A 15,805-nucleotide genomic window follows, 5' to 3' on the forward strand; every position below is an offset into this window, starting at 1 on the left:
TTACAGTGTCTTAGCATTTTGTAAAAAATTCACGTCAATATTTTTTCCATGAATTGTTTTTTACACCGCACGAACATTTCTTGTAACAAGCAATAATATTTTTTAAAATTAAATACAATTTGTTTCCTTTTCAAAATATAAATAAAATTTTAAAAAACAAGAAAATGTGCGCTTGTGAGCCAACGCTCCTCCTGTGCTGGGCTGGCCCATTTAGGGAGAAGCTGAGGTTGTGGAGGCGCGGCAAGAGTACGAAGGCATCAAGATGATGTGCCGGCTCTGTCACTCGAATGTTCTTATAGGTGTAGATTGTGTGCGCGTGCATTCATAAGTATGCGTGTATGTGAATATGTATGAGCGTCTGCGTCTGTATTGTGTTAGAAATTATAAACCATATTACATGTTAAAATAACCATTTTTGCATATAAGACGATGATGTGGGGCATGTAATATGAATTTGATTTGGATTGATGTTGTAAGTCCATGTTTCTTTATAGACTACACCCCAAACTCCACGGTCCATAACCATTTTCAAATTCTCAACCCCACTTGCACGGACAAATTACACATGACCTTCGACACTCCTTTTTCAAAGTTGATCGAGTGTCTTTAGCTTTTGGGTCAGCTGATTTTGAGAAGGGCGAGAAGTTCGTCGAAGGGAGGCCGGAGGAAAGGATGGAACTCACCGGAGGGCTACCCCATCATCTATCGTTGATGAAGGGAGTGAGGGCGGTAGCACAGTGATGCAAAATCTCTGGGGGAAATCTCCATCGACGGCAGGGCCAAAGGGATGGCTCGGGGCGGCAACACGACGTTGGGTTGTGGTTAGGGGGAGGGCGGTTGGCAGTGGCGTAGCTAGGAGGTGGCCAGGATGGTCCATGGACCACCCTAGAATTTTGTATATAGTGTAGTAAAAAAATATTTCTTTCAAAATAAGTAAACATATGTAAATGGACCAGCCTGAAGTATTGGGCTGGCTACGCCACAGGCGGTGGGGCGAGACTGACAATTGGTTGGCTTGAAGGATGGACTGACCCAACTTCGTTTTTCAGCGACTTGCATCTTGCCATTCGCTTTTCAAAAAGATTCCTCGCCGCGCCCAAAATGCTGGAATTGCCCGTGACCAAAATCCAAACACCCAAAAAATACAAAACAAAGCAGAGAGAGAGAGACCACCCACCCAGCAGAATTAACAAACCTCCATCCAACTCAGCCGCCCGGCTCGAACCCCAGCACCCCCGATGGACGACCACCAGGCCCAGGATCTCGTCAAGGAGCTCGTCCTCCGCCTCGCCCCCGCCGAATCCGGCGGCGGGGGCCGCGACGCGGGCGGCGCGCTGCGGTTCGCGCACCGGCTGCTCTCCAGCCGCCTCGCCCCCGCCGTCCTCCCCGACGAGCACGCGGTCGCGGAGGCCATCAAGCGCCGCCTCGCCGCCTCCGGCCGCCCCGACGACGCCCTCGCCTTCGCCGACCTCCACTCCAAGCTCTCCGCCCGATCCCGCCCCGCCTCCCTCTGGCCCCTCCTCTACCTGCTCGACTCGCTCTCCTCCCACCGCCGCGGGGCCGCCGCCTCCTCCTGCCTCCCCAACCTCCCCGCCGCCGCGCCGGCGGCGGCTGGGGGGAAGCAACCCTCGCGGGTGCCCGGCACGCCGGCTGGCGGCGTGGTGCTGATCTCCAAGGATCCGGACAACATCCGCGAGATCGCGCTGCGGGAGTACACCGAGCTGGTGCTTGACGAGACGGAGGTGTCGGAGGCCGCGCTGGTGCGCGACGTGCTCTACGCCTGCCAGGGCATTGACGGCCGGTACGTTCGGTATGACAAGGGCAGCGACGCCTACGACTTACCCGAGGGCGTCCGCGTGCCCCGCTCCACTCGCACCCTGGTACGCAAGCTGTGTGAGGTCGGGTGGCTGTTCCGCAAGGTGCGAGGCTTCATTTCCGACAATGTAAGCCGCTTGCCCTCTCATGCCGCCACCGAGGTCGGCACTGTTGCTCAGGCCTTCTGCTCAGCTCTACAGGAGGAACTATCTGATTACTACAAGCTACTTGCCGTTCTAGAGTCATACTCGTTAAATCCAATTCCAACACCTGGATCTGATTCGGGTGTGTCAGGCAATTACCTCTCACTGCGGCGTCTTGTTGTGTGGCTTGCCGAGCCTACAGTGAGAATGCGCTTAATGGCTGTCTTGGTGGATGGATGCCGTGGCTTGAGAGGCGGTGGAATGGCGGGTGCGATCCATGGGCACGCACAGCATGGGGATCCCATGGTTCAAGATTTTATGGGCCGCTTGCTGCGGCGAGTGTGCTCACCACTCTTTGAAATGGTCCGAAGCTGGGTGCTTGAGGGTGAATTGGAGGATGTATTTGGCGAGTTCTTCATCGTTGGGCAGCCAGTCAAGGCTGAATCTTTGTGGCGGGAGGGCTACCTTATTCAGTCTGATATGTTACCGAGTTTCATTTCTCCGGTGCTGGCACAACGGATCCTTAGAACAGGGAAGTCAATTAACTTTCTCAGAGTTTGCTGTGATGATAATGGTTGGGCTGAGGCTGCCACTGAGGCTGCAGCCTATGTTGGCACCACAACTAGTCGAGGTGGGCTTGGTTATGGGCAGATTGATGCTTTGGAGGCATTGGTGGTAGAAGCAGCCAAGAGGATTGATCAGCGTTTGATGGACGTGATTCATAAAAGATACCGATTTAAAGACCATTGTCTTGCTATCAAGAGGTATTTGCTTCTTGGGCAGGGTGATTTTGTTCAGTATCTGATGGATGTTGTTGGTCCTGAGTTGTCAGAACCAGCCAATAGAATTAGCCCCTTCCACCTTGCTGGCTTGCTTGAAACTGCAATACGTGCATCTGACGCACAATATGATGACCGTGACATCTTGGACCGGATAAAAGTAAAGATGATGGATCACGGAGATGGTGATGTTGGCTGGGATGTCTTCTCCTTGGAGTATGATGCTAGGGTCCCTCTGGACACGGTGTTCACAGCTTCAGTCATGAAGATGTACCTCAAGATATTCAACTTCCTATGGAAGCTTAAGCGTGTTGACCATTCCTTGACCGGAGTCTGGAAGACAATGAAGCCTAATTGCATTCTTTCTTCTCCATTTTACAAGGAAGGGACAGGCATCAGGGCTCAGTTTGTTTCAGTTCTACGGAAATGCCAAGTTCTGTTTAATGAAATGAACCATTTCGTGACCAACTTCCAGTACTACATTATGTTTGAGGTCCTAGAGGTTTCCTGGGCTCGTTTTTCAGAAGAAATGGATGCAGCAAAAGATTTAGACGATCTTCTCATGGGACATGATAAGTACCTCACTTCAATTGTGGAGAAGTCTCTCCTGGGCGAGCGGTCCCTGGGAATTTTGAGAAATCTTTTTGCCTTGTTTGACATCATATTACAGTTCCGCAGCCATGCTGATAGGTGGTTTGAACGGATATACGAGTTGCAACTAAGGTTAGATTATTGCAGAAATAGCTAATGCCATCTTTCCCTCAAAATCTTTATGACATCTACTGTTTGGTTTACTTCTATGTTTTCCTTCTTACTGCAGGGGAAAGGGTAAACCGAAAACAAAAACCAAGGAAACAGGTTCATGGCTGGAGGGGGGCAGAAAAGCTATGATTCAACTCGCCGGGGAACTTTTTCTGAAAATGGGTGAAGATTTGGACAGCATTGCAAAAGATTATACAGCTTCTCTTGATTCATTTATCTCCCAGTTGCCCCTGCAGCAACATGTTGATTTAAAGTTCCTTCTCTTCCGTTTAGACTTCACTGAATACTACAGCCGTGTTTTGTCCAACAAATGAGTGAGTGCTTCTAATGTGGAAGAAATAGGTGTCAGATCTACCTTTTGGTTTGGATTTGTGAGGCATTCTTGTGTATACGGTAGCCCCACTGATTGATATATTGTCAGTTCAACGGCATGAGCACATTCAGCTGTCCTGGGTTGTTGAAGGTAATTCCTAGCTGGGCTTAATACAAATGTTCTCAAGTTATTCATCATTGCCAGTATGAGAAATTTCAATTTTGACCTTGTCGCTATTCTGGTGCAGATGTTTATCCACCGATGCCATGAAGTTGGAACCTGCATTATAAGCAATGTTAGTGTACAGAGTTGATGTAAGTTTACCTTGATTTGGCATTTGTTTTGGGTGTATCGGTACACATTTCATTTATCTGCTTTTGTGTTTTTATTTATTTAGATTGCATGGAGAGTTATCCTTACCAGCTTGTATTCTGTAGTTACAAGAGAATGAGAATCTGATTTCGCTAGTTGCTGTGTTTGCTGGCTACCAAAATTGTTACCAAACTATCATAGGATTCCGTCGCTACTTATATAACTTACAAGGAGAGTTACTTTTTGGTTACCATAATGCTTTAGCCTTTATGTCAAGACATCCTGTTTTCTTTCAAAGATAAAAGTCTTGAGCAATGCCTGGCCATTGGTTACCAACTTATCATACTAGTAATTTTATGACTGATATATCTGGAAACGGTCATATTTACTAATTTGTTTATGATAACTTGGACAGTCATTTACATGCTTAAAATAACTGAAAAAGTTTGTACATGGCATGTGCAAGTTTAATCTGAGATGCATGGTGTGGGGAGTGGGGACTGCACGTTCAATGGTATCTTTTGTTAACTGGGCAGATCTAAGTCGCTGTGAAGACCTGAACTAGTTGCTCTGCTCTCATTTTTTTTCTTCTAGATTTGGAGTTCAGTTACACACGTATATAGTATAATTAAGGGAATTCAACCGTTTCCGTAATAGCTTCAAACTGCTAATTTTGGATGTCACGCCTCTGAAACTGTACACGGTTTGTGTAACTGGCATGCCACTTGGAACTACCCTCTTTCTCAGAAGGCAGGCTACTTGGGTTTCTACTGCAGTTGTGCGCCAGTTTGATTTTTTTCGTTCATGTTACGCCATCTACAAATTGCTGTGCAATTTCCCACAATTACCGTTTTAGCACAATATCTTTCTCTAATGTCTGCACGGTTTGTGCCGTTAAATTTATATGTACCCGTGTTCTCTCGCCTGGTAAGCAGGCCTGTAGCCATGTTTCCCATGCATCCGATCCATTGCTGGACAGCGTTCCCGGGAATGACATGGCTATTAGATCAAGTGAATGTTTGAGCTCTGAATCATCAGAACTACTCCCTCCATCCCTAAATATTTGTCTTTCTAGAGATTATAATAAGTGACTGCATACGGAACAAAATGAGTGAACCTACACTCTAAAATCTGTCTATATACATCCGTATGTGGTTGTCCATTTGAAATCTCTAAAAGACAAATACTCCCTCCGTTCCTAAATATAAGTCTTTTTAGAGATTTCTATATGGACTACATACGGATGTATATAGACTTGTTTTAGAGTGTAGATTCACTCATTTTGCTCCGTAGGTAGTTCATATTAGAATCTCTAAAAAGACTTATATTTAGGAACGGAGGGAGTAATATTGATCAATAGGAAATCTAGTCAGTTGGTCAGTTTATTGTAGATCAACAATAGGGCATCGAGTCTGTTGCCCATCTCTCTGTGCCCCACGTGGCACAGCTATAAAGGCCGTCATTTCTTTTTTCGAAATGGTAAAGGCCGTCATTTCTGGCATATCCCTGCTATTTTATGCGGCAAACTTTGTTGGGCATACATGCCATTTCCCACGGATGCAGCCGTAGGTTTACTATATATTTGTTCCTGGCTAGCTTGGTTACGAGGTTTGCAACCCACTGATCTTATTGTATTAATTTGGTCTTTTGATCGGCGAGTGTATTGTGACATCTTCATATCAATCTGCTAACAAAGGGCACTGTCGAGTGTCGTCTGCAGGAGCTGTCTGCGATTGTGAGTCAGTGTGACGTTGAAAGCGTCAAAGTTTTGAAAGTACCAAATGAAGTAGCTCCATAGTGTTCTTACCTTTCCCCAAGGCAGCCTTTGAAAAAAAGGGCAGAAGTTCAAATACCAAGGACCCCTTTTCATCAGCTGGAAGCGTTTTTGTTTCATCTGAGAATTTATGTTGTTTCTTGTGAAAATCTACGAACATCCCGAGAATCTAAGAAGGCTCTTAATTTTTACAAGGGCTAGATATGTGGTACTGTACATTCCAGCATTAGCCCATGAACTCATCGAAAATACGAAGGTGAACATGGTTCCACACGCACCCATATGAATTGTAAATTCAGAAAAATAGCGGAAAAAATTAAACAAATCTGAAATTTCGGAGTATGAAACTTAGTTGGCCATTCTATCCGCGTGTGAAGTTGTATTGGCACCTATGGTATTCTTTGTCAAGAAAATACAATTGGCACCATACTATTCTTCAATAGTGTTTTCTATTATACTTCGACTTTGTCATTTTTGTCCAGATTACCACGAACATGATTCCTTCGTGAAACTTCATACGTGACTATACCGGTTGATTATATCTATATTACAAAAAAAAATTCAGATTTTTTAAATTTTTTCTAGTATTTTTTTCTTCGAATTCACTATTCATAAGGGGTGCGCGTGGAACCATGTTCATCAAATCTGGGTCCATGAGCTCAAAACATTGTTAGAGCAACTCTAGCAGACCCTGCAAAAGTCGCAAACTTGCAAAATTCCGGCGAGTATACGGGCTTGGACCAATTTTCTGGCCAGAACATAGCCCGTGTACTCGTCCGGCCCGTATTTTTTTTACCGCGGCCCACAAACCGCCCCCCAAGCAGTATATCTATGGGTTCGCGGTACATTTGCGGGTCGAAACCCTATCCCCCCGCCGTCGCGTCTCATCGCAATTTCCCACTCCCCTCCTCACATTTCTCGCCGCCGATGAGCCCCTTCCGCCTCCAGCCGTCATGTGGGGCCGCATGTGGAGCTCCGGCCGCGGATCTGGGAGTAGCTCCGGCAGGGGCGGCGACCCCGAGCGCGAGCGGCATGTCCGCTCGGATGGCGTGAGGAAGCGCGGGGCGAGGAAGTGGATGAATAAGGGCCGCTCGCCGCCGCCGAGCTTCCTCGTCCGCGAGACGGAGGAATACAACCGTCGGCACGGGCGTACGCCCTCCTCGACCGCGGGCTCATCCTCCGCCTCGAGATCTTCCCACGTCGCGAGCTCTTCCTCTTTCGGCGTGAGGCTTCTCCCCGTGAAGAGGGAGTGGTCAGAGGAGCCGGAGGAGATCGAAGTCGTCGTCGTCAAGCAGGAGCCGGAGGAGATCGAGCGCCAGGTGTCCTCGGGCCCGAAGATTTCATGGCCGATTCCGACGCGGCCGCGACAGCCATTGCCGAGCGGAGCTTGTGCGAGGAGGCGGAGCGTCGGCGCCACGACGACGATGTCGACGACCTCATCCTCCAGCAGGCGGTCGCGGCCAACCTTGTCGTGAAGGAGAAGGACGACGAGTGGCGGCGCATCCGCGAGGAGCAAAGGTCGAAGTTTATCGATCTGGTCAGCTCCAACGAGGACTGAGCTCCTCCACCGCGTCGTCCTCGGCCGCGAGCTCGTCCATTTTGGTATATCGACCTGGGCCTCGCCGCCGCGAGATCTCCCCCTCCCTCTAGTAGTAGTAGTAGAATGCAGTATGTATGATAATGCAGTATGTGATGATGAACTATGAATGATCATGTAGTATGTGATGAACTACTATGGTTGCAATTTCTCCCATGATTTTTTTCTTCAAATTATGCAGTTTCATATGTGGTTTCTGTTCGGCCGCGCATGTTTTCGACCCGCAAACAAAATCTTCATCGAACTCCAAACGCGTTTTGCGGGTCGAAATTTTGCGGGGTCTGCTAGAGGTGCTCTTAGCTCCGCGCCGTGCTTTGGACCGCTTGTGAAGCTCCGAAATGGTCTGCGGTTTGGCAACATTACTTGGCTTTGGTTACTGGTTCTTTGAGGCCCGACTGTGCGTCTGAAGAATTAACCTATGTTAACGGCATGGTTTTCTTCGAGAGCACATAAATTGCGTGCCATAGTTTTGTAGGAAAGAGAGGGTAAAGTACAAGAGTTAATATATTGTGTGCCATAGTTTTATAGGAAGGAGAGGGTAAAGTACAAGAGTTAACAGAATGATGAAGAAGCCTAAAGCGACACAAAGGAAAATTTCCCTAGGAAATTATGTATCCTTTGAAATTCCTGCGCAGATTTTTTTGGACGTGTTTGGTTGCCTGTATGAGGCCTGGTCTGACTCGCGCGGGACGCAAACGGGCCGATTGATTGCCAGCTTTTACTGTTCGGCCCGCATGGCATGAACCTTAAAGCACTCCTGGTCCTGACTCCCTCGAAACGCTCGAATCGGCAGTTTCTTCAGGGACAGGCCCGAGCAGTGCATGTGGGCGGCGGCGGCTGCACGCGTGCGGCCACGCTCGAGAAGCCGTGTTGCTTCCGGAAGCGCCGGCAGTTATTAGCCTCACCGCTCCCTCTCCCCACTCCCCCCCACTCTCTCAACTCTCACTGCGGCGGCGGATCGGAGGAGAGCAAGAAGACCACCGGACTTCATCACCGGCGAGCGGATCATCACCTGGCCTGCGGCAATGGCAGTAAGCACTTCTCTGTTTGTCATGCACTACTTTTTCGTGTTCGATCCGGCGGTAGATTCGATCCACGGAGGAGAGGGGAATGGGGAATAGAGGTAGAAGCATGGCAGTTCATAGTAGTTCATACTAGTTCATACGAGTTCATGCAAGATCGGAATAGAGGTAGACGCGGATGGAGTAGAAGGGGGATTGGGGGTACACAACAGACACTGGCTAACCGCGATGGCCGTCACCGGCGTGCGGAGCGGCGGGTCGAGTGGCTGGCCTTCATCTTCTTGTTCATCGCCGTGCGGGGCGGCGGGTCGTCGTCGTCGTCCTCGATGGAGTCGAGGTCGATCTGCCAGGTACGACGGCCTGGCTTCGGCGCCCTCACTGGCATCTGCACCGGTTCTTCCTCCTCCTTGGGCTCCCCAGTGATGACTGCCGGCGGCACAATTGCCGTCTCCCAGTACACTACGGCAAGCGGTCATCAGGAGCCCAGTAGTTCTTGTACTTGGACCACTTCTTCCTCTGTTTAGCATCGTCGGAGACGACCTGATTCATGGCTCGGCAAATGATGTCGACTGCCATCGTGCCCTTCGCTGGGTCAGGAATCAGCGTCTTCAACTCTTCTACAGTGGCCCTCATGAGCACTGCATCAGTTTCCTTCTGCATGTTAGGCATGGAGCCGAAGTTTGAGCACACCTCCATGGTGTTCTCGAACTTGGTGCGGTCACCAGCCAACCACAGGAGGAAGAAGGCCCTCCGGCCAATACCCTAAGGGAAGGGGTTGGTGTTGGAGCTGGAGCTGGAGCTCATGGCGATGGAGAGGAGGAAGGTTGATAGTGAGAGAAGAGAGGGGGTGGGTAAGTAGTGGTGGGCAGGGTGAGTAAATATAGGCGCGATGGAGAGGAGGAAGAGTGACAGTCATGTCGTTTTAACTACATGCCTTCAATAAGCCATGAACTCTGTGTTGTGCCTGACTCCATGAATTGTTTGCAGATCGAGGAGTGCAATGAGATGGGCATGGAGGTGCTCCCGGCTGTTGACAACAAGGGCAAGCAGCCGGTTCATCCAAAGCCCGAGGTTGTGATGTCGCCCACCGCCAAGGAAGAACCAAAGACGCCAACAGTTGGCGATGACGAGCGCATGGAGGAGCCCACCCAGCAGTAGGCGCCGCAACTACGACCACTGCCATGAGGAGGGTGGCCCAACTCACTTCTACAAGGTCATCCTTGCACCAAAGCTTGAGTGCATCCCCATGCCCCTGGACTTCACCAAGCACTTCGTCGCGGTGCCGACGGAGTTCAAGCTGAGGAACAACACCGGCTACTCCTGGAGGGTGACGGTGAAGCTAATGAATGGCAGGCTGACCCTGGATCAGGGTTGGGCCACCTACACCGCCGTTCATTAGATCAAGATCGGCTACATGGTGACGTTCAAGCTCCTCACTCCCCACACCCTCAAGGTCATCATCTTCGATGATGATGGCATTGAGGTGGTCAACAAGTGCGGGAAGCACGACGAAGCCTTCGGTTCCAAGGACTAGGGCCGGGGCACCTCCTTCCTAAGTACTATCGAGTCTGCTTTATGGTTTACGCGTTGAACTGTTTGAACTATCGTTATGATGTGTGGTACTATGTTAACTGAACTATGTTGTTAAGTAGTTGATACTCTGTTTATGCTCTGCTCTGCTTATGATGTGTGGTACATGATTATGACGAAGTGTGCTGGTAACCTCACCAACTAGCCAAAGAGGTTACCACACACCAGGCGTTGCATACAACCAAACACCATGCCTTGGGTTTGTCCACTAACATGCAGGCAACCAAACACCAGGCACTGTGCTTCTGTCCATGCAGGCAACCAAACAACTTGCAGATGGTGCATTTGAGGCTGCATTTGCATAGCTAGGCTGAGTTGAGAAGGCTATGCAATGCAGCTATGGCAAATTTGACAATTTTGACTTGTTGAAAAAATCAATTCACAAAATGAACTGCCCTAAATTTTTTTCGCTGGGCTGACCTTTTTGAGTGGCGCCTGACACGAAGGCGCCATACCCTATGGTGCAACGCCTAGCTCTGGGGCATTGCATAGCTATCCAGCGTGGAAGCCCTAGGGCCCGCACCTGGTAGTGCAGCGCCTCAGAGCTAGGCGCCAAACATGTAATGTGCAGCGCCTAGCCCTTAGGCGTTGCACATTGAGTTAGATGCAGCCGCCGCGTGCTAGCCTCCCTACCCACCCGAGCAATTACAGAACCACGCAACGGCGCCTGGCTCCTCTCCCCCTCTCAATCCCCTCTCCCAAATCCTTCAGATATGATGATTTTGTCCATGGATCTCTTCACCAATCCATCCTAGAAGGTACTCTCCTCCGATCCCCTTCTTTTTATCCATAAAATGTATGTTTTTTAAGATTTGGAGAACCCTTGTTTGATTAGATTAGAATCTTGCATGTATATAGTTAGTGGGACTTTAAAATTTGTAGATGATCTTTATTATTTTTGCAACCCTAGATTAGTTTATTTGTATTGAAAAGATATGCTTTGGATACATAGGTTGACATGTTATTTCTATGGAAAAGATATTTGTATTGAATCTTGCATGAAGTAGGCCTAGTTTAGTTTATTTGTATTGAAATTATATTCGTATTGACAAGAATGCTTTGGATACATGTGCTTTGAATCTTGAATATAGTAGCCCTACTTTAGTTTACTTGTATTGAAAAGATTTTTGTATTGACAAGAATGCTTTGTTTGAAATTTGTAGGATGGTTTGGCTTCTCGATGATCACTGGGACCATCAACACCGGGCATACACTATGTTGGTGTAGCAGAGGGTAATAATGAAAGTGGTTGGTATTATGAATTTTGTGTTTATTTCAAACACAAATGCCCCATATGTAATCTTCTGATTTGCTTGTTTGTAGGAGCTTCAACCTCTGAAGATTCGGTCTCACGGGGTCAACCTTTGGGGGGATGCGCTATGATGAGCGGTACACACCGTATGTAAGGGAGACATGACTCCTCCCTTTCATTCATTTGGTCAGCCGATCGACGACACCCCTTAATGTTGCAGCAATCACCGCGCTTGTTGATCGTTGGAGGCCAGAGACACACAATTTCCATTTTTGGACCTGGTCGATGACCGTGACGCTTCAGGATATTTCTATGATCTCCGATCTTCCTATCGAGGGGAATCCTCTTTTTATGAGCACTGATTCTGATTGGTGGCGTGAGCAGATGCATGCCCTTATCGGTATGGTTCCTCTGGAGCCTCCGGAACCAGTAGTAGAAGACAAGAAGAAGGAAAGAGTCACAGCCGGTGCTCCATTCACCTGGATTGCATGGAACTTTGCTAACTGCCCTGAGGATACTAATGAGGATGAGGTCAAGACATATGCTCATGTCTACATGTGGTACGTTATATCTAGGACTATGTTTGCTGATGGCACAGGTAAGAATGCTCCATGGATGTGGCTGAAGGCGTTGACCGTCTTCGGTAGCAAATGGAGTTGGGGTTCGGCGACACTGGCTTACTTATATAGACAGGTAGACAGTTGTTTCTTTTTCACTTCATTGCTACATTATTAATGCGATCTTCCTGTTAATTCAACCATGTTCTCTTTTATGTGCAGTTGGATGAAGTCTGTTGTAGGAAATCAAAGGACGAAGGTATTGGTGGTTGTATGCTCGCACTTTCTGTATGGAGCTGGGAGCGATTGCTAGTTGGACGATCAAAGAACGTGAAGTACAAGGATAGGGACGACAAATATGACCCACTATGGTACCCCACTTGGGCTTACAAGTGGGATGTGTTAAATGAGACGACGGATAATCCCTCGGTCATGTACAAGTTGTACACGAGCGAGATGGACACGATTACGGCTGAGCAGGTGAGTCGACATTGCATAAGTGATTCTCATGCTTCTTTCATAACTCGAAGGCAATTTTGCATTCTATGCTATGTTGCAGGTGGAATGGGAGCCGTAGACAAGGGGATAGTTTCGGTAACCCTGGAGACTTCATGCTGAATCTGATGTGTCTTAGGGATAGGGATCTTTGGCATATGCGGTGCCCACTCATATGCAACTGGGCGGTTGAGCTTCACATGCCACATCGGGTTTACCTCCAGTTTGGTTTGTTCCAGTAACACCCGCTGGAGTGGGAGGACACTGACAAGTTGCTTCACGCGTAAGATAGAATTAACCTTGAGCACTTAGCAGCTTGTCAGCGGTTTCGATGGTTCTAATATTCCGTTTCTAACTTGCAGGTTGGATAGGAGAAGGTAGCGGAAGATCAAGGATTGGGACAGGCATCACAGAAAGTAAACCATATAGTTCACGCTTAGTGTGGAGAAAGCTAAGGCCAGAAAAACGATCCTAGCTTTGTGAGCACTGCCCGATAGCGTTCAACAACTATCTCACATGGTTTCTTGCAAGTACCCGTGTGGAGATATGCAAGCCGGCGTATGATGAGGAGATTTTGGAAGATCCCACCGTCTTTGATGAGCTAACCCAACAACAGTACAACAAATTAGTCAGGAAAGGCACCTGAATCCCTTCAGCTCCAATGATGAACTTTGTGGTATTTCCCTCTTTGCTTTCACATTTGCACTATTCACTTATTTACTTGCCTAACACGTCAATGTCGTTTCTGTCCATAGCGTACCCAAATCAAAAAAGCACCTGATGAGACCGAGACTATTCTGGAGACAACCCCAGTTGAGAAAAGCGATGGGGAAGGTGCACTTCGAGCATTCGTTAAGGTTCACATCTCCTTCAGTTGTCCATGTAACATGTCTTGCTACGTTCTATATCTCATTCACTTGTACATGTTGTAGCGCGAGGGCCAAATGTTAAGGTGGTTATCGAACCTTGTCGGTTGTCGTGACCTTGAATATGTATCACCTCAGCGGTCTAGGTCGGTGACACCATCAGATCCCACTTCTGGCCATGGTGCTCATTTGGAGGATGATGATGTGGGTGTGGTCACCCAGGAGGTATATATGCCAATACCATATATTCAATTATTGATGCATTGCTAACTTTATCCTCACACATGGTCTTTTCCATATCGTTTGTTTTTGTAATAGGTTGCTGATAACATGACCTTTGGGACCTATCACGTTTGGTCAACATACATGTTAAAGCCTAGGAGGGGAATCAATAAATACACACCCGAAAACTTCACTGAAAGAGGCAAGAGGACGATCGGCACCTCACGAATGGCGGCTTTGGATGACTATGTGGATGAGGAGGTGCCGGATGAGGATGAGGAACCGGAGCCGGAGCCGGAGACGGTTGCTCGTGGTAAGAAGAAGAAGAAGATATCTGTCAGGAGGGGGCAAGAGGCGGCAATAAGTGCGGAAGGAACTAGTCGTCGTTTGTTATGTAACTCTCCTAGTGGGCGTTTTCTTATGTCAAACTTGTTATGTCGTTGAACTTGAAGTCATGGTAGCTCTTAGTAATGCTGAACTTGAAGTCATTGTAATCTCTATGTAATGTTGAACTTGAAGTGATGGTATCTTAGTAATGTTGTCTTTGTTGAAGTTGAAGAGGTATTGAAAATGTCATAATGTTGATCATTACTGTTTATCCTGTGATGCTAGTATATGTGCCTGAGAATGTGGCTGGGCATGTGCCTGAAATGACCCAGTTTGAGGGACAAAAAACACCAAGTGTTGGTGCAGCGCCCAGCTCAGAGGCGCCACACTGTATTGTGCAATGCCTCCGAGCTAGGCACTGCACAATACATCATGGCGCTTGTGAGCTAGGCGCCAAACCAACACTTAGCGGTTTTTGGGCCCAAACTGTGTGCAAACTTTTTGTTGCTCTCTGGATAGCTCTACCCAGGGGTGTAATGCCTCAGAGCTAGGCATTGGACAACATAATGTGGCACCTAGCTTTGGAACATTGCACCCCTGGGTAGAGCTATCCAGAGAGCAACAGAAAGTTTGCACTTAGTTTGGGGCCCAAAATTCGCTAAGTGTTGGTGTGGCGCCTAGCCCAGGGGCGCCACACTACATTGTGCAACACCTTTGAGCTAGGCGTTGCACAATATAGTGTGGCGCCTCTTAGGATTACATGTGTGGCACCTCTGAGCTAGGTATGAGGCCTGGCCTGGCTCGCGCAGGACGCAAACGGGCCGACTGGTTGCCTGATTTTACTGTTCGGACCGCATGACATGAACCATAAAGCACTCGTGGACCTGGCTCCCTGGGAACGATCGAATCGGCAGTTTCTCCAGGGCCATGCCCGAGCGGTGCACGTGGGTGGCTGCACGTGCGCGACCATGCTCGAGAAGCCGCGTTGCTTCCCGAAGGGCCGACAGTTAATAGCCTCACCACCCTCACCACTCCCTCTCCCCACTCTACCCCACTCTCCCAACTCTCACCGGCCGCGGCTGATCGGAGGAGAGCATGAAGACCACCGGACTCCATCACCGGCGAGCGGATCATCACCTGGCCCACGGCAATGGCAGTAAGCACTTCTCTATTTGTCATGCACTACTTTTTCGCATTCGATCCGGTGGTAGATTCGATCCATGATAGATAGGGGAATTGGGAATAGAGATAGACAAGCATGGCAGTTCATAGTAGTTCATACTAGTTCATACTAGTTCATACTAATTCATGCAAGATCGGAATAGAGGTAGACGTGGATGGAGTAGAAGGGGGATTGGGGGTAAACAACAGACATAGGCTAACTACGGCGGCCGTCACCGGCGTGGGGAGCGGCGGGTCGAGTGGTTGGCCTTCATCTTCTTGTTCATCGCCGTGTGGGCCAGCGGGTCGTCCTCGTCGTCCTCGACGAAGTCGAGGTCGATTTGCCAGGTACGACGGCTTGGCTCCGGCGCCCTCACTGGCATCTGCACCAGTTCTTCCTCCTCCTTAGGCTCCCCACCGATGACCGCCGGTGGCACGATTACCGTCTCCCAGTACACTGCGGCACAACGGTCATTAGGAGCCCAGTAGTTCTTGTACTTGGACCACTGCTTCCTCTATTTAGCGTCGTTAGAGACAACCTCATTCATGGCCCAGCGAATGATGTCGACTGCCATCGCGCCCTTCGCTGGGTCAGGAATCAGCGTCTTCAACTCTTGAGCAGTGGCCCTCATGAGCACTGCATCCGATTCCTTCTGCATGTCAGGCATGGAGCCGAAGTTCGAGCACACCTCCATGGTGTTCCCGAACTTGGTGCGGTCACCAGCCGACCACCGGAGGAAGAAGGCCCTCTAGCCAATACCTTAAGGGAAGGGGTTGGCGTTGGAGCTGGAGTTGGAGCTCATGAAGATGGAGAGGAG

The 15,805-nt window shown here is 48.8% G+C and overlaps 1 protein-coding gene across 1 annotated transcript; it reads left to right on the forward strand.

Annotated features, from left to right (window-relative positions):
• Window positions 1–1,238: 1,238 nt before the first annotated feature.
• LOC119309862 (gamma-tubulin complex component 3-like) lies at window positions 1,239–4,279 on the forward strand. Its single transcript, XM_037585763.1, has 3 exons — window positions 1,239–3,460; window positions 3,558–3,962; window positions 4,060–4,279. Exons 1-2 carry the CDS (start codon window positions 1,239–1,241, stop codon window positions 3,811–3,813), a joined length of 2,478 nt encoding a protein of 825 aa, XP_037441660.1. The 3' UTR covers window positions 3,814–3,962; window positions 4,060–4,279.
• The last annotated feature ends 11,526 nt before the right edge of the window (window positions 4,280–15,805 follow it).

This window comes from Triticum dicoccoides, chromosome 5B (assembly GCF_002162155.2).
Source record: "Triticum dicoccoides isolate Atlit2015 ecotype Zavitan chromosome 5B, WEW_v2.0, whole genome shotgun sequence".
NCBI classification, from domain to species: domain Eukaryota; kingdom Viridiplantae; phylum Streptophyta; class Magnoliopsida; order Poales; family Poaceae; genus Triticum; species Triticum dicoccoides.

Excerpts from the sequence above, each read along its gene's own strand:
- LOC119309862 (XM_037585763.1), top strand. The coding sequence starts at position 1,239 with ATGGACGACCACCAGGCCCAGGATCTCGTCAAGGAGCTCGTCCTCCGC. Across the intron at positions 3,461-3,557 it reads ATATACGAGTTGCAACTAAG|GGGAAAGGGTAAACCGAAAA; the intron begins GTTAGATTATTG and ends TTCTTACTGCAG.